This window comes from Cervus canadensis, chromosome 2, assembly GCF_019320065.1.
Source record: "Cervus canadensis isolate Bull #8, Minnesota chromosome 2, ASM1932006v1, whole genome shotgun sequence".
NCBI classification, from domain to species: domain Eukaryota; kingdom Metazoa; phylum Chordata; class Mammalia; order Artiodactyla; family Cervidae; genus Cervus; species Cervus canadensis.
The window spans coordinates 43,539,612-43,567,452 of NC_057387.1; the positions used below are offsets into that span (position 1 = coordinate 43,539,612).

General features: G+C 36.5%; 1 protein-coding gene across 2 annotated transcripts in view; it reads left to right on the plus strand.

Annotated features, from left to right (window-relative positions):
- DPYD (dihydropyrimidine dehydrogenase) overlaps positions 1-27,841 on the plus strand; it is an 882,445-nt gene that overhangs the window by 36,342 nt on the left and 818,262 nt on the right. For both annotated transcript variants that reach the window (XM_043460573.1, XM_043460572.1), the window contains exon 2: positions 2,343-2,453. In XM_043460573.1, the coding sequence (XP_043316508.1) occupies positions 2,343-2,453 (111 nt within the window). The remainder of the gene's footprint in view (positions 1-2,342; positions 2,454-27,841) is intronic.

Sequence of the window (27,841 nt, forward strand, 5' to 3'; positions counted from 1 at the left end):
GCCAGGAGTTGGTGATGGACAGGGAGGTCTGGAGTGCTGTGATTCATGGGGTTGCAAAGAGTCGGACACGACTGAGCGACTGAACTGGTTGATTGAGCCCTTCTAGTAAATTTTTTATTTCAGTTATTATAGCTTATTATCTCCAGAATTTTAAAAATAATTTATATCTCTTTATGAGTATTCTCTGTTTGGTGAGATATTGTTACCATACTTTCCTTATAATGGCTCCTTTGAAGTTTTTATTCAATGTTACACCTGAAACCTCTGAAAGGCAATATCTGTTACCTGCTTTTGTTCTTGCCGGGACCATATAATCCTGTTTCTTTGAATGTCTTGTAATTTTCCTTTAATGGAAAATGGAATATTTCAGATGATATAGCAATTCTGGATACTAAGTTCCCTCTACCCCGTCCCAGAGTGGGGGGCTGGTTGTTGTTAGCCTGTTTGTTTAGTGACTTGGTGGACTGCTTTAGGTACCTTTGTTTCCCTGATCTCTGATAGCACTCACACAGGGTGAAGCCCTGGGCTTGTGCACATTAACTCTGGTATGACAGTGCTTTTAGTGGGACTCTTTTTGCCTTCTCTTTGGGTTTCTTTGTTAAATGGTCCACCTCTGTTTGTATCAGACCCAGTTCTTAGTCTCTTTGATTGCTAGTTGATTGCCCTGTTGTTTTAGGCAGTGCCTTGGGTTATATTAATAAATGGCTCCCCAGTGTGATTCAGTTAAATTTGAGCCCCTTTGCAAGAGTAGTTTTTAGGTGAGTCTTTGAGATTTTTTGTGGCCATACAGGAGCCATTAGCTATTCTTTCTGGTAAACTGCCTTGTGATTTAGTTTATTGCTCTCATGAAGCTACCTACTTCCTCTTAATTGTCTGGCACTGAAATCTTTACTGTTTTTGAGATTACCCTTAGACTTGAACTTCCCATGTATTAATTTAAATGAAGTCAGTTCTTCTCTTTGTGTGGCCTCTTTCTCTGGGAAAAACCTCTGCCACAGCTCCAGATCTAGGGGTAGTTACAGTGGCCCGCATTTCTCGGAGCCACACTCCTGCTTTATGAGCCGGGCCCTGGTATAGGCAGTAACCTCTGACCTCAGTTTGCTTCTCCTGGTTTGCTAACTCTAAGCCATGAGTGAGCTGAGAGATGGTGATCAGGATCCTGTTGTTACAGGCGTGTTGCTCCTGAGATAGAGCCTTTCTTCTGTGAGTGAGCAAGGAGCTCCTGACTTCTCAGCTGCACTTTTCCGGCCTTTAGTTGCTGCATAGCTGGTAGACTGGGGAGAGGGGATTAGATATGCTAATATCCTGCCTACCTTTGGGAGATACCTCAGTGTCACCTGGTGGGGGGGGGGGGGATAGCCCTCTGTTCTTGGCTGTACTCACCTGAGGTAGAATTTCTGCATGCAGAACTGGGAGTCTGGAGGAGGGAGACAGACTGCACTTCAAATGCCACAGACCCTCGCCATTCTTACCAAGTTTTAGTAGGTTTTTTTCAATAACAATTTCTTCATTTGCTCTTTGACTTTAAGAATTTCTGGAGACTTCAAAGGCTTCTTATTTTTACTAATTTTTATCAGTTATATTGTTCTACTAGGGAGTTGATCTGCAGAGGTCCTCATACATTCATTCTGCAAGAGTCCTAGTGGTCATGTTTTAAAGCCTTGCTTAAGACAGGCCTTTTAAATTAATTATTTCTTCAGTTATTCAGGTGCTGCTTTACACATGTGTTTAAAAATGTTTTGTATTCTATTTTATACCTCAAAAAGTCACAATAAAATGTAGACTCCATCTTTGGATAAATTCACATGTAAGCCCAACACTCAGAAGAACTGAATTCTGATTCAATCCCTTCCACATATTAATTGTGAGATCTTGAGCAGGTTACTTAATCACCCTGAATTTATTTCCTCATCCAAAATTTTGAGATAACAGTAGCTATTTGTATATTAAATAATACATGTGAAAGCAATTGGTAAAACTCTAAAAACTTAGTGGAGATTATTATTACTAGTTTAAATCATATCTGTAATGAAGTGCCTGCCTCTTTTCACTCTCATTTAAGAATACTATTTATAAAATTTATCTTAAAGTCAATTGTTATGTTTTACATGTTTTTGAACTCCTTTATGTTATCATAAATAAATATTTGTATAAAGTGAACTGGAATATCACCTAGTAAATGGTTTCTTTAGATAAGTTTGTCGTGGAATTACAGTAGTAGAAGGGGAAAACAACATTTTTAATGTACATCTTTGGAGTATGTGTGTGGAATCTTAGAATAAAATTTTATTTTTTAAAATCCCAGAATATTTATGTTTATATTTTGTCTATGCTGTCTTCAGAGTATCCTGGCTTTAAATCCTCGAACACAGTCTCATGCAACTCTGCGTTCCACTTCGGCCAAGAAATTAGACAAGAAACATTGGAAAAGAAATCCTGATAAGAACTGCTTTGTAAGTACCACTGATACATGGTTTCATGCTGAAAATTATCTCATTCTACACTGTAAGACATGATTTTATATATACTTAAAAATATAATTCAATATGTGTAAAATACAGCAGTTTGAATCATCTCAAAAATGTGATTCATTTTGCTCCTTAAAAAATCTTTTGAAATTGTTTAAAATCATATAAATTTAGTTTGTGCCAAATTTTATTTTTTGAAAATGTATAAAAATGTATTAAAGTAATTTTATAATAACACAATGATATAGAAGAGTTTCCAAATTTCAGATGTAATTCAACTGAAGAAGGGTATACTAGTACACACAAACCATTGTTAAATATTCTTTTGGGGAACATATAAAAATTAAGTGTTTAATATGATCATCTTATATTTCCAGATGAGGTGCAGGTGCAAAAATCTGTGATTACTGACTCCTAGAATGTTATTTAATTGGATCCATGAAATCATTATAGGGCTGGGATTATTAGGCTATAAATGGGGATTAAGTAAGTACAACTTTGAAGGCAATATTTGAAATGTCATTTTATGAGGTATAAATATTTGTTAGGAAAACCACTTCCTTTTCACCTGATTTCCCAAAGTTAATTTCTCCAAGGGCTTCTCTGGTGGCTCAGATGGTGAAAGAGTCCACCTGCAATGCAGGAGACCTGGGTTCAATCCCTGGGTTGGGAAGATCCTCTGGAGAAGGAAATGGCAACCCACTCCAGTATTTTTGCCTGGAGAATTCTGTGGACAAATGAGCCTGGTGGGCTACAGTTCATGGAGTTGCAGAGTTGGAGAAAAATTAATTTCTCCAAAATTAATTTTCTCCAAGTTATTAGTGAGTTGAGTAATAAGTATAAACTTATTTAACATTAACTGTTTTGATACTTTGTGTATATGTTCTTTTTAGTATAATGATTTTAGTTTTTTTTTTTTTTTTTTTCCCCAGTGGGTTTTGTCATACATTGATATGAATCAGCCATGGATTTACATGTATTCCCAATCCCGTTCCCCGCTCCCACCTCCCTCTCCACCCGATTCCTCTGGGTCTTCCCAGTGCACCAGGCCCGAGCACTTGTCTCATGCATCCCACCTGGGCTGGTGATCTGTTTCACCATAGATAGTATACATGCTGTTCTTTTGAAATATCCCACCCTCACATTCTCCCACAAAGTTCAAAAGTCTGTTCTGTATTTCTGTGTCTCTTTTTCTGCTTTGCATATAGGGTTATCGTTATCACCTTTCTAAATTCCATATATATGTGTTAGTATGCTGTAATGTTCTTTATCTTTCTGGCTTACTTTACTCTGTATAATGGGCTCCAGCTTCATCCATCTCATTAGGACTGGTTCAAATGAATTCTTTTTAATGGCTGAGTAATATTCCATGGTGTATATGTACCACAGCTTCCTTATCCATTCATCTGCTGATGGGCATCTAGGTTGCTTCCATGTCCTGGCTATTATAAACAGTGCTGCACTGAACATTGGGGTGCACGTGTCTCTTTCAGATCTGGTTTCCTCAGTGTGTATGCCCAGAAGTGGGATTGCTGGGTCATATGGCAGTTATATTTCCAGTTTTTTAAGGAATCTCCACACTGTTCTCCATAGCGGCTGTACTAGCTTGCATTCCCACCAACAGTGTAAGAGGGTTCCCTTTTCTCCACACCCTCTCCAGCATTTATTGCTTGTAGACTTTTGGATAGCAGCCATCCTGACTGGCGTGTAATGGTACCTCATTGTGGTTTTGATTTGCATTTCTCTCATAATGAGTGATGTTGAGCATCTTTTCATGTGTTTGTTAGCCATCTGTATGTCTTCTTTGGAGAAATGTCTGTTTAGTTCTTTGGCCTATTTTTTGATTGGGTCATTTATTTTTCTGGAATTGAGCTGCAGGAGTTGCTTGTATATTTTTGAGATTAATCCTTTGTCTGTTTCTTCATTTGCTATTATTTTCTCCCAATCTGAGGGCTGTCTTTTCACCTTACTTATAGTTTCCTTTGTAGTGCAAAAGCTTTTAAGTTTCATTAGGTCCCATTTGTTTAGTTTTGCTTTTATTTCCAATATTCTGGGAGGTGGGTCATAGAGGATCTTGCTGTGATTTATGTCGGAGAGTGTTTTGCCTATGTTCTCCTCTAGGAGTTTTATATTTTCTGTTCTTACATTTAGATCTTTGATCCATTTTGAGTTTATTTTTGTGTATGGTGTTAGAAAGTGTTCTAGTTTCATTCTTTTACAAGTGGTTGACCAGTTTTCCCAGCACCACTTGTTAAAGAGGTTGTCTTTTTTCCATTGTATATCCTTGCCTCCTTTGTCAAAGATAAGGTGTCCATAGGTTCGTGGATTTATCTCTGGGCTTTCTCTTCTGTTCCATTGATCTATATTTCTGTCTTTGTGCCAGTACCATACTGTCTTGATGACTGTGGCTTTGTAGTAGAGTCTGAAGTCAGGCAGGTTGAATCCTCCAGTTCCATTCTTCTTTCTCAAGATTACTTTGGCTATTCGAGGTTTTTTGTATTTCCATACAAATTGTGAAATTCTTTGGTCTAGTTCTGTGAAAAATACCGTTGGTAGCTTGATAGGGATTGCATTGAATCTATAGACTGCTTTGGGTAGAATAGCCATTTTGACAATATTGAGTCTTCCAATCCATGAACACAGTATGTTTCTCCATCTGTTTGTGTCCTCTTTGATTTCTTTCATCAGTGTTTTATAGTTTTCTATGTATAGGTCTTTTGTTTCTTTAGGTAGATATACTCCTAAGTATTCAATCAATGTAATACACCACATTAACAAATTGAAAGATAAAAACCATATGATTATCTCAATAGATGCAGAGAAAGCCTTTGACAAAATTCAACACTCATTTATGATTAAAACTCTCCAAAAAGCAGGAATAGAAGGAAAATACCTCAACATAATAAAAGCTATATATGACAAACCCACAGCAAGCATCACCCTCAACGATGAAAAATTGAAGGCATTTCCCCTGAAATCAGGAACAAGACAAGGGTGCCCACTCTCACCACTACTATTCAACATAGTGTTGGAAGTTCTGGCCACAGCAATCAGAGCAGAAAAAGAAGTAAAAGGAATCCAGATAGGAAAAGAAGAAGTAAAACTCTCACTGTTTGCAGATGACATGATCCTCTATATAGAAAACCCTAAAGACTCTACCAGAAAATTACTAGAGCTAATCAATGAATATAGTAAAGTTGCAGGATATAAAATTAACACACAGAAATCCCTTGCATTCCTATATACTAACAATGAAAAAACAGAAAGAGAAATTAAGGAAACAATACCATTCACCATTGCAACAAAAAGAATAAAATACTTAGGAGTATATCTACCTAATGATTTTAGTTTTTTTTTATGTACTTCTTAACTACATGTAAACTCTCTTAGGATAGGAATTGAGGGTATCTGTACATATGCATTTGTATTTATCTGATTTTTAATTTTTCTGTCACTGGCCAACCAGCAAAGTTTTTTACAGGGAAACAACACGATTTGCGATGATAACACAGCCACTTACTAGCAGATTTGGATTTGTAATTCAGTTTTCCTTGCTCCACTTCTGTGAACTTTGCATTCTACCATGACATTTCTTGTAGAGGTCTCTGGAAGGACACTAGTGTGGTCCAAATTAGATCAAGGAATGAATCAACTATCAGTTGTGATCCTGTATAATGGTGTAAATAATTGAAGAACACTTAAAAAAGAATCATGTAATTTTCAAACTTAGAAATCCTTTAATGATTATCAAGTCTCTTTCATTTTAAATGTGTGAGAACTATGATCCAGATAAATTAAACTCTCTAGGGTTTCCCCTTTATAGATTATTAAACTGTTTATTTAGAAGGGGAGACATTCACCATTATTACTATTGTTGTTATTATTTTATGAAAAATTAATATTTTCATTCCATAATGTTAGCTTATAAATTGAGTGTCTCATATTTTCTTTTTTTTTTTGGTAATTGACAATGAAAGATTGTCAAGATACATGTCAAAGATACAGTGAAATAGGTTTTCTGCATTAAATATATATTGACATAGATTTCTAGGAACACAGTTTGACAGTATCTTTGTCAGTATCTTTGACAATATTTGTTAATACTTATGTTAGTTTTCTAGGGCTGTCACAGGCTGGGTGGCCTGAAGAACAGTTTATTTTCTCAGTGTTCTAGAAGCTAGGAATCTGAGATCAAGGTGTCAGCATTGTTGATTTCTTGAGGCATTTCTCTTGATGAGAGGTGGCTGCCTTTTCACTCTCTTCTCATGGTTTTCCCCCTGTACATGTCCAAATATCCTCTTATAATGACACCAATATATCAGATAAGAGCCATTCTGATGACCTCATTTTAATTTAATTACCTCTTTTAAGACTGTATCCGAATACAGTTATATTCTGAAATACTGGGGTTTAGGCCTTCGATAAATGAATTTGATGGGATTCAGTTCATAAGAATACCTTTAAATTATCAAACACTTAAACCTAGTAATTCGTCTTCTAGTAAACTTATCATAAGGGGCAAATAAGAAATGTAGGTAAATAATTAAATAGAAAGAAGATTATCCCAATACTGTTTATTTGTAGAGAAAAATGTGGGTGGGAAAATGCAGGTTATAGCTAAGTAACTTAGGGCAGATCTATTCTGTAGTAAATTGTGCAACCATTAAATTACTATTTTTAAATAAAATTACTTTTGAAGTAATTAATAATCTGAAAAATACTTATAATTTATATTATTAATTTATGGACAAGGTACAGAACAACTCTATATTTCAGAATGGTTGTATATAGTTTTACAGAACCACACCTATACACATACTCATACAGAAAAAAATGAAATGTTAATAGTAATTGTATTTGTTTTCTTAGCACTTTTGTATATTTCAGATTTGCTATAATGAGCAAGTGTTAGAGGAAAAATGAAAGTTTTAAAGATATGTTAGTATTATCTCAATTATAAGATCAGATTTATTGCTCTGGATATATACTTGAAAACTCTATGTATTAAATGTATATACTGTATTAATAAAGAACAGTGAAATATGTTTCCAAGAGGGAATATGGAACTAGAGTTGAAAGTTATCCTCAGTGTCGTTAAAGAATGCTATTCTTCTCCTTTTCATTATTATTCTCTTTGTGCTTCCATGAAGAATTGAATAAAAGTATTACCACATGATATAATTTATTTTTTAATTTATTAATTTTCATACTTGAGTTTTATAATTACTCATCCAAATTAAAAAATATACATAAAACACATATGAGAAGATTTTCTAAGGTGTAGAGAAGACAATTAACTAGGAATATGGAACCTGAAACATGACACAGTGATGATTTCCCTGGGTTTTCTGTTTTTCTGCATATATCTTGGAGCCTTGGAGCCGAAGAAGTTGGAAAACCAGAAATGCTAACTGATACACACACACACACACACACACACATACACACCTCAACAAAAGTCTGCTCTTTCTAGCCAAAATACTAAGAAACGAACAGCTTCTTTTCTGATCACAGCAAGATGGAAGACTTTTAGATAGTAACTGCTATCCTCTAGCCGAATACATCAACAACAACAAAAATGTGACCTCATCCCAGTGTATTCATAAACGCTGAGCAGGGAGCCTGGAATTCAATCCTGTGATGAGGTGATGAGACGCTCCAGCCCCTCTGCTTGGTGAAAGATAAGGGAGTCAGGACTTTCATGCTCACTAGCTACCTGGTAACCAAGGCAGCCCACATCCCAGACCACTGAATTTCTACCCTTAACAAGAAGAGAAGAAACAGGGTGAGGCTGAAAAATACCCCAAAGGGATATAACAGCTAAAAACTGACTAAATTTAGCAAGAGACACAAACCTACAGAATCAAAAACGTCTGTGAAACACGAGGGAATCCATATCAAGATGTATCATAATTAAATTTCTGAGAACTAAATACAAAGACAGTATCTTGAAAGAAGCCAGCCTGCTTGCCTTAAGGCGAGGACAGCTCCTATGGGCAGTTGTGCTCCAGATCCTTGCCCTGTGGCTCTTAGACCCGACACTATCACTGGCCCATCCTTGACCAGTGTTTCCTTTTCTACCCTGCTTCATCCCTCCTGTATTGTTATTTCCTGAAGAGCACTCACTCCATAAATCACATGTTTCAAATTCTGCTTTTAGGGAAAGTGAAAGTGAAAGTTGCTCAGCCGTGTCAGACTCTTTGAGACCCCATGGACTATACAGTCCGTGGAATTCTCCAGGCCAGAATACTGGTGTGGGGTAGCCTTTCCCTTCTCCAGGGGATTTTCCCAACCCAGGGTTCGAACCCAGGTCTCCCACATTGCAGGCGGACTCTTTACCAGCTGAGCCACAAGGGAAGCCCAAGAATACTGGAGTAGGTAGCCTATCTCTTCTCCAAGGAATCTTCCCGACCCAGGAATCAAACTGGGGTCTCCTGCATTGCAGGCAGAATCTTTACCAACTGAGCTACAAGGGAAGCCTTTGCTAACTGAGGAACCAAACCTTGCTGTTAAGTAGCAGCAGCACTTAACATAGGCAGTCACCTTCTCCTTCCTGCAATTTTTTTTTTCACTTCCCTTCCAAGACATCACACTCCTTTTTTCTTCTTTCCTCATTGGCATCTTCTTCTTGGCTTCTTTGTTGGTTCTTCCTTATCTCCTCACCCCTAAATATTAGAGCGCCCAGGGTTCAGGTCGTTCTGTTTCTTTTTAAAGACTCAGTAAGTTGTTGATCACATTCTCTCTCCTCAGTTTAAATACCATCAGTTTAAATAGACAGATGGTTCCTGCATTTATATCTCTTGCCTGGACTACTGTCTTTGATTCTAGACTTCTGTAACCAAGTGCCTAATGAATGCATGTGTGTGCTTAGTCTCTCAGTCAAGTCTGACTCTTTGCAACCCCATGGACTGCAGTCTATAGACTCCTCTGTCCATGGGATTTCCCAGGCAAGAATACAGGAATGGGTTGTCATTTCTTTCTCCAGGGGATCTTCCCAACCCCTGAGTCTAGTGATTACCTCCACTTAAATCCCTAACAGGCATTTCAGTGTCAAAAATCCAAATTACGGTCTTACATCCAAGATCTGTTGTTCCTGGAGTCATCTCTATCCACCACTTTCTGAGAGCAAAATATTGAGTCCTCGGTTTTGTTATTTGTCTCACCTCCCATACTAAATTAGAAGATCTGTTTGGATATATCCTTCAGATATATTAGTAGCTAGAATCTGATTATTTCTCTTCACTTCCACCACTTCTGCCTTTCTAAACCATCATCGTTATTTTTCATCTGGGTTATTTTAGTTGCTTTGTAATGGTTGCATGCTTATGCCCTTTCCTGGTAGAGTATCTTTCTAATAGATAAAGATACATCTATGACATCTGAGAAATCCTTTTAATATTCCTATGCGTGGAAACTTTCAGTGATTTTTCCAGCTTACTTGAGAGTTTGCACAATTTCCTTTGTACACCTCAGCAAGGCTTTCTCCGGCCACTCTGTTTAAAACTCTAGCCTGCCACCATACTAGGCTCTCCTGAGACTTTGCTTAATTTTTTTTCATGGCACCCATCACTGATATACTGTTTTCGTATTTACTGATTTGTTTATTGTCAGTTTTTTCCCACTAGCATATGAAATCCAGGTGGGCATGGATTGCTATGTTTTGTTCATTATATATTTTGTTTCAGAAGCTGTGTCCCCAGCATCATGAACCCTTGGTGCTCACTAAAGATGTGTTGAAAGAATTTAACCTTTCTTTTACATAGTCTTCACATGCTAGATGATGTAAGGATCACATATTTTTTTGGTATACAGCTCCCAGACTACTGTTGCATATTGGGTTTGATTTTAATCATGATCTAAATGAATAACCCAAATTTGTTTCTTCATTTTACTGACTATGCTGAAAATATTAAGTTATTTACTTAAACTCATTAAAATTACTTAGTTTTGTAGCCATGTCTAGAATTCTGGTCATCTGAATCTTGTATGCCTTTTCCAGTGTATTCCCTCCTTAGAAAACACAAATAAGATTATTAGAAAATAGATACTTCAAAGTTAAGGAAAATGCAGATTGTAATGGTTGTTGCCATTACATTGAAGGAATCTTATAGCCTTTATGAAGGCAGCTAAACAGGTCATTTTGAGCCAACTCCCTGACTATCGAATGTAAAAGCTTGATATGTTTGTGTTTATTTTATTTTCTAATTATTTTGCATTAACTTTACAATTTTCTATTTTGATTTGACTCAGATAATCACTGCCTTATCATTCTTAGCAAATCTACATCAGGGTCATGGTTTGGGTTTATTTGAGTAGAGTTCTCTCTTTCTCTTTCTTTCCACTTTGGCCCTTGAAACAACCATATGTGAGGCACTATAGTAATGCCACTCAAAGGTAAATAAAATATGCAAAATAATTAGTCTAAAATTGTCTATTAAATTGAATCACATTTAGTTTTAATAAACAAATATTTGTTTGTAGGCTTTATAGAAATTCTGAAATTGTTTACCCAGGAATTTCTTTCCTTGCCAAGTTAATACGATTCTAGTGATAATTAGAAATTCTGAATTCAGTAGGGAATTTAAACTGGCAAATGTGTTTTTACTGGTTAATGAAGCACAAAGCAGTTATTTCCAGTATCTGTTAAGCAGGTGTTCCATAACTGCTGTTTATTTTTGCCATTTTTTAAAGTGTTGAACTGTCCTAATTACATAAATATTTTGTACTCCTTTTCCGTTAGCAATTTTTGAAGCCCAGAAAATGTTACAAATCAGAAAATTTATCCTGTATGAAAATAAAAAGGAAAGCAATTAGAAACAATCAATTATTTGACATGATTTTGGAAATTTTAGCTAATCTATTTAAAATTCATGGCATGTAGTAGGTGCTCAAAATGAAATAATAAAAATAAGAATAAACTGTAGTATATATTAAGAAATTACTGAGTAGTTATATTTCAAAGTGCTTTTTGTGAAGTAACCCATTTTAAGCCTCAGAACCACCCATACTGTATTTTATCTTCATTCATAGATAAAGGAAGCTTAAGAAACCTGTCTAAGAGTCCACAACTAAGAGGCTGAAATTATGCAGTATGGTACCAGAGCTCTTTAAGCAGACTTTTAAAGATACTTAGATAAAAATAAATCATTGCCCTTTTTTTTTTTTCCCTCAAAAGAAACAATTTATTTAGAATAAAACAAAAGCAGCTCAACTGTGAGCGCACGTTTGAGTGACAGCTACTTTTAAGCTGTGTGAGCCATAAAAAGGGTTTTTCTTTTCCAGAAATCTTGTGTACACAGCACAAAGCAAGAGTAACTTAAGTAATATATAAGTTTTGATGACCACTTTTTTCCCCCTTCACAGTCTTAGTCACTGCTTTGCGTTCTCACTTATTGCCTGTTTACAATGGGCCAGGCATGGTACCACTTAGAACTCAGGAATAAAGATCAACACAATACGGGCCCTTCCAAGAAGGTTTCATGTTTCTTTGGAAGAAGACAGCAATATTAATATGTAGTACTCTTTCAAAGGATGAACCATGAAGGAACTTTAATTATCAGTGTGAGGTGGTCAGATTGGCCTTGAGATGTATCAGTCTATAACTTTCAGTGTGGAAGTTGGGTTCAGTGCAGAAGGGGTGAAGCAGGGTCTCTGAGACTAATATGGAAGGCTGGAAGACAAATCATGAAGACCAGGGACAGTGGGTATGTAGGAGAGAGGACAAGCTTGAATATAGTTAGGAGGTGTCCTAGTCTGTTTGGGCTACTATTACAGAAATATCACAGACTAGGTGGCTTAAACAGTAAACATTTATTTCTCATACTTCTGGAGGCTGGGAAGTTTAAGGTCAAGGCACTGGAAGATTTAGTATCTGGTGAGGGCCTGCTTCCTCATTCATAGATGGATTTTTGCTGTGTCCTCTCATGGCAGAAGGGATGAGAGAGCTCTCTGAAGCCTCTTTCATAAAGGCACTAATCCCCTCTATGAGGGTTCCACCCTCATGACCTAAACACCTTCCAAGGGCCCCACCTTCTAACACCATCACACTGAGGTTTAGGTTTTCAGTATGCAAATTTTTAGGGAACACAAATATTTAGTCCATAACAGGACATAAATATGATTTGGGAGTTGACTTTATGTGTGCATTTTGTTGGTATAGGATAAATTGAGAAAAATCTTGAATTCAATTTGAGATCTTTTGAGTTTCTTGTACATGTGGGACATCCTGTTTAGTATAAAGCTTATAGCTAAGTAAAGGGGTCAGGAATGCAGATGAAGAGTTTTCAATACAAGAATTCAATACAGAATACAAGTGGGTAATTAAAAGCCTGTGAGTAGAGTTACCCAGGAAGAGTATGTAGAATGGGAGGAGTGTGGAGGTTAGACTTTGGGGACATTTGCGCAGGAATTAGGGAGAGGAGAGTTAGGCATTGGCCTCTGGTGAAAAATGTAAAAGAGGCACCAAAAGACTCAGTATCAAGGTAAAACATATAAATCATACAAAATATATAAATGATGCAAGGATATATAAAACACATATGTGGAGGCACATGCATGCATGCTAACTTGCTTCAGTCATGTGCAACTCTTTGTGACCCTATGGATTATAGCCTGTCAGTCTTCTCTCCCCATGGGACTCTCCAGGTAAGAATACTGGAGTGGTTTGCCATGCCTTCCTCCAGAGGATCTTCCAGACCCAGGGATCAAACCCACGTTTCTTACATCTCCTGCGTTGGCAGGCAGCTTCTTTACTGCTAGTGCCACCTGAGAATCCCATATGGGAGCACATTTCTTTCCTTTTCCCTCAGTCTCCAGAGTGGCTCAGCTTGGCACTGATAAGCAGACAAGGGCAGGCAGATGAGAATTTAGCCAATAAGCCGTATAATGGGTGAGGTGAGGAACACGGAGCATGGTGAGAGAGTTCTTACAGGAAGAAGGGGTCAATGTGCTTTTCCTGTAACACCTGATTAGTCAATGTGGTTATTTTTTTGTCCTTTGGAAATTATCCTTCTAGTTTACCTTATCTGCTGAGTCCATTTTTCCATCTCAATTTTATGTGACTATTAAGAGATGAAATCCAAGTAGTGAATCAAGTTATTTGTTAGCTAATCTCTTTCAGAAAGGGAAGGTGGAAGCTTGAATCCCCAGCTCTGTTAAATGACATGGGGTGCAGGCCCCAATATTATTATTGTTTTATTTACTCACTAAGTCATGCCCTACTCTTTTGTGACCCCATGGACTGTATAGCCTGCCAGGCTCCTCTGTCCATGGGATTCTCCAGGCAAGGATACTGGAACGGGTTGCCATTTCCTCCTGCAGGGGATCTTCCTGACGCAGGGATCGAATTTGCGTCTCTTGTACAGGCAGGTGGATTCTTGACCACTGAGTCACCTGAGAAGCCCTAGATCCCTGTACTGGTACATATCAAATTCACAATACGAATTTTTATTTTTAAGCTCCAAAATTTAATGAGTTCATGATTCATAGTGAGGAAGCAATCTGATTCTGCCCTGGCCTCTTCTTAAACCATAGTTTGAAACAACTTCTCAAGCTTGAGCTTGCTTTTCTGGTTGCTGACAATAGCTTTCTTCCCCAAATAGACTCAGTGCCTGAAGGAGTTTCTGGAATAAAGAAGTAACTGAAACCAAGATTCTTTGCAACTTAATGCCTTCTTCAGTAGGTGAAAAATACATTGTGTGGAGAGTACAAATATCAGACTAGAAACTCAGGCATGCAAGAAATAAAACCTCCTTTATTTTTCTGTAACTAAACTTAATTTTTGTTTTGAGCTTCTCTCAGAGTGAAAGTTTAGTCACTGTCACTCTTAGAATTCTTTTTCTCTGTGTTCATAGCACCGCCCCCCACCCCTGCCACTTCCCCCATTTCTCTGAGCTAATATCTGAGTTTCTGAGTATTTGGTGGCAAGTGTGGTAGGTGATCTGAGCCCAGCTGATGCTTCATAACATCTTTCTGCTAATAACGATCCTGGGGAATGTGAAATCATCCTTTATTCCCATTTATTCCCATTTATCAAGTCCTTTGCTGTCCCTTAACTCATGTCTACTTTGAAGTCACTCTTGAACACATGACAGTCATTCTTAAGTTCTTCTCAACACTGGGGCTTGGAGAACTTCACGGTTCAGTTGCCTCTTCCCAGGGCGTCATCTAGTGAGAAACAGGTTCTCAAGCTCGTGATTTCTATGTGCCTTGATAGAGTTTGTCATTGCCCCTGTCCAGCCTGAGGAACTGATCTTCTTTCTCTGGATCTAACAATATTTCTAGACTCATCTCTTTCCTTTTGATCCTCATTTTGTTTCTCCATTCTTAAAATACTTACATAACTTAGATGCAGAGGTAGGAGTGGAGGATAACGTTTGCTTTATCACACATATCCTCCTAAACCCACACTGTCAATCACCCACATTCTTTCAGTTTCCTTGAGAACTTGACTTCTGAAATTTGAAACCTCATAGTAAATCTCTTCGTGCCAGTGCTTTCTGCCCTTGCATTCTTCCCTTTAAGAAATGAAAATCAGTGGCCTAGTTGCCTAACATTATAAACTTTAGAAGGAAAGAAATAAAGTTACAAGAAAACATCCCCTATCCTACAGAGTCTGATTTTGAATTTAGATTTAACAGAATCGATGATTATTTCCCATCCTTCATCCAGCAGAGTCTCAAATGAGATATGTTGGTGTGGGAAGATAGGGTAGGGTAAGTTCCTACTCTGGGTCAGAAAGACTAAGAAAGAAAGGGTCTTAGCCTGACCCTTATTTTGGGTCAGACTAACTAAGACTAAGAGACTAAGAAAGAGGCCAGGGAAAGCCTTTCAGAACCCTGTGTTGGGAAGCTGAGACGGTACTTGCAAGACTCTGAGAGTGAGTGTCTCCTTAAATTTTGTGACATGGACACCTCACTTACATCACCATAGTACTGGCCCTGAAAAGAGCTGCCAACCAAAAGGCTTCCACAGTCTTAGAGGTACCAGCCAGCCCGGGACACAGGAATGTCCTCATGAGTGTTTAAACTTGGGTAGCAGCTGCCAACCTGCAGCAGGGACTCAGATGGACTTGGATGGCACAAGTGGACCCAGAACTCCTGGCTGGCTCCATGAGGGGCTTCCCTGGCCATTACATTAATTTCCCAGTAATGCTACTGTATGCAGTATGCATTTTTGGGGTTTTTTTTTTTGGAATTATTAATCTGGTATGGTTTTACCATTTATATTTTAAGAACATTTCTCCTGATGAATTCCAGTGTTGAGAGCATTGTAATGAATTAGAAAAATAGATTTGTTTTTAAATGGTATATTTTAAGTGATCTTTATTGGACAGTCTCTTGCATACTTCTAACAAAGGTTAGAAATTATTACTGTTTAAATTTAGTAATTGATTTTATGTTTGTGTTAGGATAGATATTAACTAGAAAAAACTATGTGATCCTTTAAAGAAAATGCAAGTTTAAAAGTTCAGCAGAGGCAAAAATTTGCAGTTAAAATATACTGTGAAATGTGACTACCAAAAAATTCTGTTGCCAGGATATACAACTTTAAGAACAACAGGGATTCTGGGCCCAAACTCTGCTGCGTGGTCATTTAGACATATTTAGACCTTGTTATTTTGAAATTGGGATGAAGTCTTCTGCTATATGAATTCTGACACATAACCAATATTTACTTTAATATAGAAGCATGCTGCTTATGGGAAAGGCATTTTGGTAGAAGTCTAGTTAAGAATTTCAAAAGGAGAATTTTGGGAAATCTCAATTTCTTTAAGAATACAAAATATACCCTGAATTTGTAATTAAAATAGGAAAGCATTGATTGGTTTCCGTTGTCTACATATGAAGTATGAATTCCAAAGAACATCTCCTGAACATTTTTGGGCATTAATCCAATGACTGGAAATACTTTCTGTGGCAGTGAACTCTCTTAGATAACATATTGCATCATGCTTTCCCATATTTATATAACACTGCTGCTGCTGCTGCTAAGACGCGTCAGTTGTGTCCGACTCTGTGTGACCCCATAGATGGCAGCCCACCAGGCTCCCCCGATCCTGGGGTTCTCCAGGCAAGAATACTGGAGTGGGTTGCCATTTCCTTCTGCAATGCATGAAAGTGAAAGTGAAGTCGTTCAGGCGTGTCTGACTCTGAGCGACCCCATGGACTGCAGCCTACCAGGCTCCTCCGTCCATGGAATTTTCCAGGCGAGAGTGCTGGAGTGGGTTGCCATTGGCTTCTCCTTATATAACACTATTACAGATAAATTATTTTACTAAATATTTATAGTATATGTGCTTGAAATCTGAGTTGTACAGATTAATTAATTATCATATATTAATGGAAGGCCTAGTATGTGTCCACCAATATGAAAAGTGGGGAAAGGGACAGGCGCTTTTCTTGCCCTGACAGCTTACAGTCATTGGAACAAGCATTGAACTCATTCATGACCAAGTGTTATGCATATAGCCAAGCAGGGGCATTATAGCTGAAGTAGGTAACCTAGTTTCAGGATTTAGGGTTGAACTTCCCTGAGGAAACAGAATTTAAGTTGAAAATATAGATGAAGGAAGGAGAGAAGATGAAGAAGGATCCCATCAGAGTACAGGCTATATATTGCAAACACTTAAGATGAGGAAGGATATTGAACTAAAGGTACTTTAGCAACTTTAGTGCTACATGCCTGAAGTGTAGAATATGGGTGGGAGTGCCAAGTGATGAAACAGAAGAGGTCAGAGAGGAGTAGTACAAGTAACAATAACAGTGACAATAGTAAAAATTACATTTATTGAAAAGTTCTATTTTTTGATGCTTTCATTAAGAGACATGCATGCCATCTCCTTAAGAAAGCACACTGAGCTACCTGCCATAATTTAGAATTTTGCCATATATTAGGTTCTGTCTTTGAAAGTATGTATTTTCTTGGTGCTTTATTCCACTCATAGAATAGTATTGTCAGAAATTTATTCTCCAGGCAAAATATGTAATAAAATGTTAATTGACTAAAAAGAAGAAAAGTGTTAACTCTTGATTTCCTGAGGCTGTTACAAGAAAGCTTTGCTTTAATTATTTATTTCAGACTGATCACAACTTTCTCCACGTCCATGTGACATACAAATTAAACTCATTTGTAATTGTCAGCCATCAGCCCTGTTGCTTGTATTTTGTTCTTCTTTAGCCTGAAATTTTATAATGGTTAAGTGGTGGTTCTGCTTCTTTTTTCTTTTTTTAAACCAACTTTACTGTTGATTAGAATGCAGTGTACTTGTCTAGTCAGGGTTTAAATTGAACTGGAAAAAAACTTTCCTCTAAGTCAGGTGGGTTTCAGCTAGCTTTATTAGCAAAAGAAAGAAATCTTTCTATTTGAAGCTAACTTTCTTTTCTTTGAGGTTGGGTTTTTATGAAAGAAGACTGTGAAACCTGAGGGGATGACATATCAACAGAAAGGCTGGTATAAGGAGTTACAGAGATAAATTAATTGGGTTCAGTTATTGGTTCTGCAATTTACTGACTGTGTGACCTTGAGTAAATTCTTTTATCTCTTCCTACCTCCATTTCCTCTTTTGTAAATTAAGGATAATAATAGCATCTACTTGATATAGTTGTTGTTAGGATTAAATGAATTAATTTGCATACTATTCTTAAAACAGTTCCTGGCACAAATGTATATAATCCTCTGTAACTGTCATTGGTTTGCTTTGATGGATTGATGCTCCCAGGTCTGTTTCTGTTACTACATATGTAGGTTCATAATGACAGTGGGTACAGAACAGAGTAACTAAATATGGAAAGAATGTGGAAAGAGACAGGAAGATATTAAGGACGGTAATGGAAAACAGAACAGACATTTCCTGCATTGCCCAGCAATTTCTTAGCAGAAAATTGTATGTGTGTGGTCTGTGTTTGTGTGTGTATGTGTGTGTATGAGAGAGAAAGAGAAACAGAGAGAAACGGGGAAACAGAGATACCAGATTTTTGAGCACTGCCTAATATATGCATGGAGTTGGAATGCATTATCTTCCTGAGAATTTTTTTTTGCCATGCTTTGGCCTCTCCAAAAAGCTTCAGTATGACATCTTGGTCCTGCCCAGTTTCATTGGTCTATAGCTCTTCGTTGTCATGGGGACTTCACCCTGGTGGACACTCCGTTGTGTGAGCGCCTGCCGGGTACTAAGTGTTAACCTGAAATGTTTCCCTCCCTTAAAAGGGCTCGAGAGAGAGTGAAACATTTCCTCTAAACATTTGACAAGGAAGTTTCTCTTTGGAGAATTTGTTCATATAGATTACATATTAATCCAAGAATATTGTAAAGGGAATCCTAAAAATCTGAAACCAAACTGATCTGATTTGTTTATACAGAAATTCTTTGCATAATCATAAATACTAAACTGGAATTATATGATGCATTGTAGGTCAATAAGTACTATATAATAAAGCAGATGTGTTAAGACTATGTCTATAAAAACAGAATATGTATATTTTAAAAGATATTAATGAAGCCTATTACTGTATTTGCAAATAAGAAATATCTTTGCATATGGGAAAATAGAATGCTCTGAACAAAAGAAATCAGCTGAATTGTCTTTAGAGCCTAATGGTATATTTTACCTTTGCAAAACATTTATTTGGTGCTCATAACAAATAAATATGCGAGTTTTGCTGTTTTCCCGAATGGGCATACAATGGCAGCTGTCTTTCTAATCGCTCCCCTATTCAAACACTAATCGGTGGAACCCACGTAGAATGCTAGCCGCCTGAATAGGTAGACAATGGCAGCAGCGTTTTTAATCACAGTCCTATTCAAGCACTAATCGGAGTGATGATTAAGGGACATTAGAGGGAGCACTCTGACATCTGATCCTTTGAACTGGCGTCTGTGCAGGCTGCACTCCGTAGAGCTCCCTTGGCCAGACTGATTTCCTTAAATAAAGTGCAGTGATTTCCAGTGTAGGAAATATTACATTAGAGCCTATTGAAATGATTAGGAATTGAGGAGCTTTTCTTTCAGTGAGGGTTTGCTGTATGCTGTATACTCACAAAACTAGAACATTAATATTGCATCTACTCTGGGTGTCAAGGACCATGGAGACATAGCTTGAAAAAGGTCCTCCTGTAGTCACACACTTAAAATTGAATCTGAACAGAAATGTGGAACTCTGCTATCATAGTTCTCCATTATGGAAGTTTCTTTGAATTTTTATGTAACTCAGTCAAGATCAGAACATCCTGCATTGCATTTTTTTTTCTTTTCTGTAGACCAGGGTATTTTAATGTTACCTCTCTTGAGTTGCTTTAATAACAACAAAAATAAGTATTGTGTTATATTCTATGCATGGTTATGTCTTTAATAAGACAGAATGGACTGTTTCTATTTTTACTCTTTCAGAATTTCTAATATCTATTTAGATTTTACTAACCTATTCTCTAGAACATTACAAATGATTGATCCTGAAAACATTAATATCTATTCAAAATTTGCAGATTGGATCAGTGATTAACATTTTAACACCAATATTATTTGAAGATATAGCTTTAAATATTTCTATATCTATCCGTATTTATAATTTATGTTAAAAAGAAAAAACTTTTCTATCATCTTATGTTCAGTGTATGAGGTCTATGATTGAAACTGACAAGACACATGAATAAAATAAAAAGCATGCACATTTTATTTGATGTTAATACTTTATTTTTATGTCCATAGAAGCCTTCATAGAAAAGAAGTGAAGACTCAAAGAAGCAGGTAGACTCATGGGCTTATATAGCGTTTTAACAAAGGGTGGTGTATTGTGGAAAAGTGACCAGACAAAAGAAAAGGGATTTGACTTCTAGGTGTGGTTAATTGTGGAAAGGTAAGTATATGGGGGAAACTAATGGATGATAAGATTTATTTTAGCAAGGTTCATTTGTTCATCTTGGTGTCAACTTTCTGTCTTCAGTGATAAGGATTGTTCTCCTGGTACCAGAGAAGGGGGGAGAAACACTTTCACAGAGGGAAATTTACGTCCTGCTTTTAGACAGATAGCAGAGGGCAGAGAGCTCTTTGTGCCTTTGCTTTGTCTTAATTGGCTTCAGCTCAAAATAATCTTTATGCTGCAGTAGCATATTTTGGGGTAGCATACTTTGATTGCCTTCATGTGCAGCCTCTTAGCATTGAACTGGCTGTATTTTTTATGTTCCTTAGTTATAGGATTCTTTTTCTGCAAGAGACAAATTTGTATCATAAGTTCTGGAATAAATATAACTGTGGTGTATACTTTTGAGGATATATGCCCCCCAGTTTACTGACACATAGTGTGGGCCCTTGAATTTGTTCATGTACCATTTGACTCTGAGCTCATTCTAGGTCAAATTCTGAATCTGATTGAGAAAATTGATCCAACCCAGGAAAAGCAGATTCTCTCTTAGAAATCTGGGACAAGAGATGGTATTTCATTCTAGGCTGTTTGGGCAGAAAAAATGTGAAATCTGGGTGTTATGGGGTGGCCATTTTCCACCTGACAATTATATTAAAAGAAGAAAAATCCAGTCTGAAGAGAGAGAAGATTGAGGCAGCTGTAGATAAAAACTTTCCTGGGTTACTCATGGCTTTTCATTTGGAGAGTTTTGCAGTTTTGTGTTTTGTGATATATTCTTGTACCCAAATATAGTCATCTTCTTTTGGCTTAAGCTAAAGTAGGTTTTAGGTATAGACAACCAAAAAATCCTAAGGTGCACAATATGACAATTTCTCATATGTCAAATTCTAATGACTTAGAAAAATATGTTTAATTTTTAGGGAATATATTAAACTTACAATTAAAGTAGGAGAAGAAAAACAGAGTAAGTAGTAGTGAAACCTTACATGTTGAGTGAAACAGTAGAGTGTAATGTAATCATCTCCTGCTTAGAGACAGACTGCGTGTGTGCTAAGTTGCTTCAGTCATGTCCAACTCTTTGAAATGATATGGACCATAGCCCATCAGGCTCCTCTGTGCATGGGATTCTCCAGACGAGAATACTGGAGTAGGTTGCTTAGGTGAAAATCGTTTCTCTGCATTTACTGACTTGATCTTGGATACAGTTCTTCACTTCTATTAGCTAACTCCAATTTCCTTCAATAAAAAAGGAAAATACTAATAATTAGGGCAATCTAATTAAATTATTTTGAGAATTAAGTGAACTAATAAATTTAAAATGGTATAATACAAAATTTGCATGCATGCACACCAAGTCTCTTCAGTCATGTCGGACTCTTTGTGACCCCATGGACTATAGCCCGTCAGGCTCTTCTGTCCATTGGATTCTCTAGGCAAGAATATTAGAGTGGGTTGCCATGTCCTCCTCAGGTGGATCTTCCTAATCCAGGGATCAAACCCACGTCTTTCGTGTCTACTGCATTTCAGTCAGATTCTTTACCACTGAGCCACCGGGGAAGCCCAATATAAAGCTTAGCACATGGTAAATGTTCACTAAACAAAGTTATTTTATTATTTTATTTTTATGTACATATGGGGAGTGTCTCAGGCTCAGATAATAAGACACTTATCTAGGATTTCTTTGAAGAGTTTTATGTCTTCAGTCTTGGTTGTTGTTCAGTCTCTAAGTTGTGTCTGAGTCTTTGTGTCCCCATCTACGACAGCATGCCAGTCTTCTCTGTCCTTCGCTATCTCCTGGACTTTGCTCAGACTCATGTCCCTTGAGTCAGTGATACCATCCAACCATCTCATCCTGCGTTGTCACCTTCTACTCATGCTCTCAATCCTTCTCAGCACTGGGGGCTTCTCCAGTGAGTCGGCACTTTGAATCAGGTGGCCAAAGTATTGGAGCTTCAGCTTCAGCATCAGTCCTTCCAGTGAATATTCAGAGTTGGTTTCCTTCAGGATTGATCTCCTTACAATCCAGGGGACTCTGAAGAGTCTTCTTCAACACCACAGTTCAAAACATCAGTTCTTCAGTCATAATTATAGATATTAAATATTGAGAAAAGTGATAGTACATTTATTTATCTTGTGTGACTTTTTTTTTTCAAATGTCACATGCTTTTTTAAAAAAATGAGGTAAAATTGGTATGTAACATTATATAAGTTTCAGGTATAAAACATTATAATTCAACATCTATACACAATGTGATTACCACCAAAGGTCTAGTTACTGTTCATCACTATACAATTGACCCCCTTCATACATTTGGGTATTTGGTTAACAAATCCAGGTTAATATAACCATATGTTTTTTTATGATTAAATAGAGCTTTTGTCATAAACTCAGTGTTCTTTATTCTATAAAAGACAAAACATACCCAGATGTAGTATTTTTAATTTGTTTCCATGTTACATGAAGTAATTGTAGTTGGTTATTTTGTACTACTTGCATTTTTTTCTCCCAATAAGAATACAGGTAGTATTTATGGTATGACTTTGCTCTTATTATCTATTGGTTCATCCTATCCATATGCTTTTAAATTGCCACTCATGTGTTTTGAGAATTGGAATCTGTATCTATACCTCTATATTAATGTATCTCTCTTTATCTCTATCTGTATGCCTTCTTTTTAAAGTTATACTTTCTGGCTTTAAAGCTAGTAGCTTTGTAAACTACAAATCAACAATAATCTACCCAAATCATTTCCCCACAGCACTGCCTAAAGTGGTTTGACAGTGTGGTTGTTTTTCTTGCACATATTTGGAATAGTTTTTCTATTATCCCTGGGCTCTTGCTATCTTTTGGTTTAGTAGGACAAGATTTAAAAGAGTGAATAAAAGGAAGAGGGCCAGGAGGTCCAGCAAGGAGAACAGAGGTTTGAAAGTGGAATATGCATACTATATTTGGGAGACAAAAATCCAGTAGATAATTCAAATTTGAGAAGGGATTCATGTCTGAGAGTAATAGAAGAAGGCAAAGTGAAGATGGAAATGTCTAGAAAGGAAAACTGTATTGAGCTTGTGAAAACAATTAAGTATACTTTAGGGATTTGGATGTTTCCCTTAGGGTAATAAGCTCACGAATTTGACTACAATATGACCATCATAAAAGTAATGTTTTAAAATTAATGAGTAATCTTTAGAATATTAATTTGGAACATTTTAGTTAAGAGCATCAATAAAGGTGGGAGTTATGTGAATAGAGAGAATGGGATTAAAGATTCTTCAGATATTGTGAAGATTATTTAGAAAGAATGAGCAGCTCTCTACATTGGAAAGGGATGAAGAAGTTAAATAAGATGTCATTTATCATTCAATAAATATATACTGAGTACCATGGTGGTGGTTTAGTTGCTAAGTCATGTCCGACTCTTGCAACCCAATAGACTGTACCCTGTCAGGCTCCTCTGTCCATGGGATTCTCCAGGCAAGTATACTGGAATGGGTTGCCATTTCCTTTTCCAGGGTGTCTTCCCGACCCAGGAATTGAACCTGGGACTCCTGCATTTCAGGCAGATTCTTCATAGTAGGGTTATAAGAAGGCACCCATATTTTTATTAGGGAGGAACAGACAGGAGTGGAATGTAGCACTGATGTATGGTGAGAATTACCAGCTGCCTTGGCTCATTGACTGGCAAGTGCCTGGCGTATAGAGAGCACACTCAATGACTGCTAGCTGTTATCTTTGTTCTTGATAGATTTTGATATCATTGATGCTGATATTTTCTTCTTCTTGTTGTTATTACAGACATTCAGTGGTAAAATCACTTCTTTCTAATTACTGGTGATATTATACCATCTGTGGTTCTGGCTGTCCCACAATTGCCTCTAGGCAGAGATGAAAAAAAAGAACAAGTGGAAGAGAAGATAACTTCCCTCCAATCCAAAGAAAGGCTGATAGAACTTATCAAGCCTCAAACTTTTGGGTATATATTGGACAGGTTATCTGCAAGGCAAAGTTTGAGCTTTATCAGATGTTCTAAGCTTTATTACATTGAACATCATATACTTGTAATTTTTTCACTGAAAGTGTTCTTTTGAAGAGTCTTACTTATCTTCCCTATAAAAAGCATTATTCCTTTTTACTTCATCTTATACCTTCTTGGAAATGTTCATAGTACATTTTGTCTAGCATTGAAACATTACTTTCTTTGTGATGAATGTCATCATAGTAATCTGGTTTTAATCTTTTGAGTGGGAAATTTTATGAATTGATTGAATAAATGTTTAATCCCTCAAAGACAGAAATAAATGGAAATGGTGGCATTTCAGTCTTCTTTTCATTCATTCAACAGACTGAGTTTGGACTGATGGTAAAAAGATAAATATGATTTAGTCACTGAGTTGTGTCTGACTCTTTGCAACCCCATGAACTGTATGTAGCCTGCCAGGCTCCTCTGTCCATGGGACTTCCCCAGGAGGAATACTGGAGTGGGTTGCCATTTCCTTCTTCAGTGGATCTTCCAGACCCAGGGACTGAATCTACATCTCCTACATGGCAGGTAGTTTCTCAATTGAATAAATATTTAATCCCTCAAAGACAGAGATAAATGGAAATGGTGGCATTTCAGTCTTCTTTTCATTGATTAAACAAACTGGGTTTGGACTGATGGTAAAAAAGAAATGAACAGAGAAAGTCAAGATAGAAACAATTATATTTTTAAGATAAATCTTGACTAGATACATTCTAAAACATAAAAAGATTCTAGAACATTGGATAATGTTGGGCATTCTATAAATATTTGTGAAATAAATAACTGGATAATTACAGAACATTTACCTTTGCTAGGAGGGAGTACAATGAATAATTGGAGAACATGATGGATCATTTGAATCTTGAAGATGTAGCAGGCCTTTAAGCAAGCAGGAAAGAGAAGAGGGAAAGGAAGCAATACAACCAAACAAATATCATGTGTAGCCTCACAGATTTATGGAATAGTGACATATTTTCAATAAACTGCAGATAACTATAGTATTACTAGAATAGACTGGATAATAAGGACAGCTTATGAAGGCTTTAATTGTATGTTACTGTCCACCCTTTTTAGAAGAAGAAATTAAATAGCACTCACTTAGTTTTCACTATAATTCAGTGATGTTAAGTACTAGAGTTATCCCTATTTAAAGACAAGGAACAGAGAATTAGAGATGTTAAATTCCTTGTCCAAGTCACGTAGCTAGTAAGTAAAATATTTAGCACCTAGGGATGAAATTGACACCTTTAAACCCTAGCACACTTCAGAATATATAAAAATATATATTTTTACAGGAAAAAATTAAATGTTTGGAATATTTTTGTACTAAACTGAAAAAAGACATGAATAGTTGTTACATTTATCCACCTTTTAAAGTTGTTTTTGTTACCAGTTTTTCAGTATGCAAGTTTTACTGGGTTTGCCCAAAATTCAAATCAAATTTAACTAAAAATCTCATTTCAAAAGAGTGATCCAAGTCTACTCAGCAGTTTGATATACCTGACAGAAAATTGTCTCAAAGCAATAATGTTATTGTACTGTCATAAGGGCAGTAACAGAAAGAGAAATAAAAATACTTTATTATGAATTAGAAAATAGAAACAGATATTTAAATAATGGGAATAAACATCTAGAAAGCTACATGTGAAAGATCAGTAAAATTCAGTAATGTTGAAAACAGTGCTGAAGTGCTGAAAATAGTGATGTTGATGAAAGGAAAAAAGTGTTTTGAGGTTTGCGTTGTATTTGAGTCTTACATTGGCACTGTTAACACAATGTTGGCATCAGGAAAGAATCTAGACAGAACATATACTTTTAAGAAATCATTTAAAATCCATCATGAATGTAATATCAAGATAGCAATTCCAGTTTGCATTTTTAGAATGTTTTCCTCCAAGGAAGTCAAAACACTTGACATTTATCTTATTACCATGGTGAAGTATTTCTGTGGTAGGTATTATTGTTCTGTCATTCCTCTCTAGAGAAAATACATAGAAAGTGTCAGGAGTTTTTTAACAGTTACCTAAACTTTTATCTGTTTAAATGCCAAGTAAGTCTCAGTGAATGATAACTTTATCCACTTAATTCCTCTGGCCAAAAATGTTGAAATCTTTGTTTCTCATTTTCTCCAAACATTGTTTCTTGTCTGTTAAGAAATTAGCTCTACCTTCAAAATACATACATAAAAGGCAACTTCTCACCTTCTTGACCTCATGAGAGCTTCATTTATATTGTGATCCGTGTGAATGGTTTCTCCTAGAATTTTGTGTACAGCTGCACAATCATATCTGGTCTTCTAGTTATCACACTAGCCTGGACATTTGTTTGGTTCAGGCAAGAATACAAATAGAGGCCCACATCTCTTCTGTCTGAATATTTATAGGCTATAATGCAAGACCAAAAAGTGTTAAAAAATTATGTTCTAGCATCCAACTTTAACAAATACATATTCATAGTGACAGTGTTGAAAAATATGCCTTTTATACATGTCTGTTCTGTTGGTGGGCTGGTGAGGCTTAGATGAGTAATAAACATATGTATAGTTTATAAATTATTGTATTTATATTACAAAATTTATTTTTTCTTGCCTTTGTTTCAGTAGAAACAAACTTGTGATAATTGAGGATGTCATATAATTTGTATTCTAGTGACAATGTTTTAAAGAATTAAACGATAAATGGAATTTAGTCAAAATGCACAAATTTAAATATAATTCAATAAAAGGTAAATGGAAGTTTTTCAACTATTTAAACATTTGGAGACTATTTGCATATGTTTAAAACTTATTTTTCAAAAATATTCAAATTATGAGAATGACATAATATAAACAAAATCGTGCAATGAAGTAATATACTTTATAATTTTTAATATCTCAAATTTAAATGCAGATTTTTAAATGAAGTTGGAATTTATATTTAACTTTTTTGTAAATATTATCAAATATTAGTACTTTGATAAAAATTAATTAATTTGAATATAGACTTTAGTTTTCATGTAAATGGTACTATAAAGAATTATGTTTCACATATTCTGTCTAGATCTATATAGGCATACAAATTTAAGAGTAATATGGATTGTTTAATATTGCAAGTTATTCTCTGGCTGCCACAAGCAGATTTTTGTAAGGATTATATAGTCGGGGGTCAGCGGGGTGTGGAGAAAAACATTCCTCTCCAGACCGTGCTAAGTTCCCTCTACCACACAGCACTCTTGGTACTACTAGCAAATGATACATGAAGTATTGCATTTATGCTATCTATCCAGTTGAGTTCAGTTGTTCAGTCGTGTCCGACTCTTTAAGACCCCATGAATTGCAGCACGCCAGGCCTCCCTGTCCATCACCAACTCCCGGAGTTTATTCAAACTCATGTCCATCAAGTCAGTGATGCCATCCAGCCATCTCATCCTCTGTCGTCCCCTTCTCCTCCTGCCCCCAATCCCTCCCAGCATCAGGGTCTTTTCCAATGAGTCAACTCTTCACATGAGGTGGCCAAGGT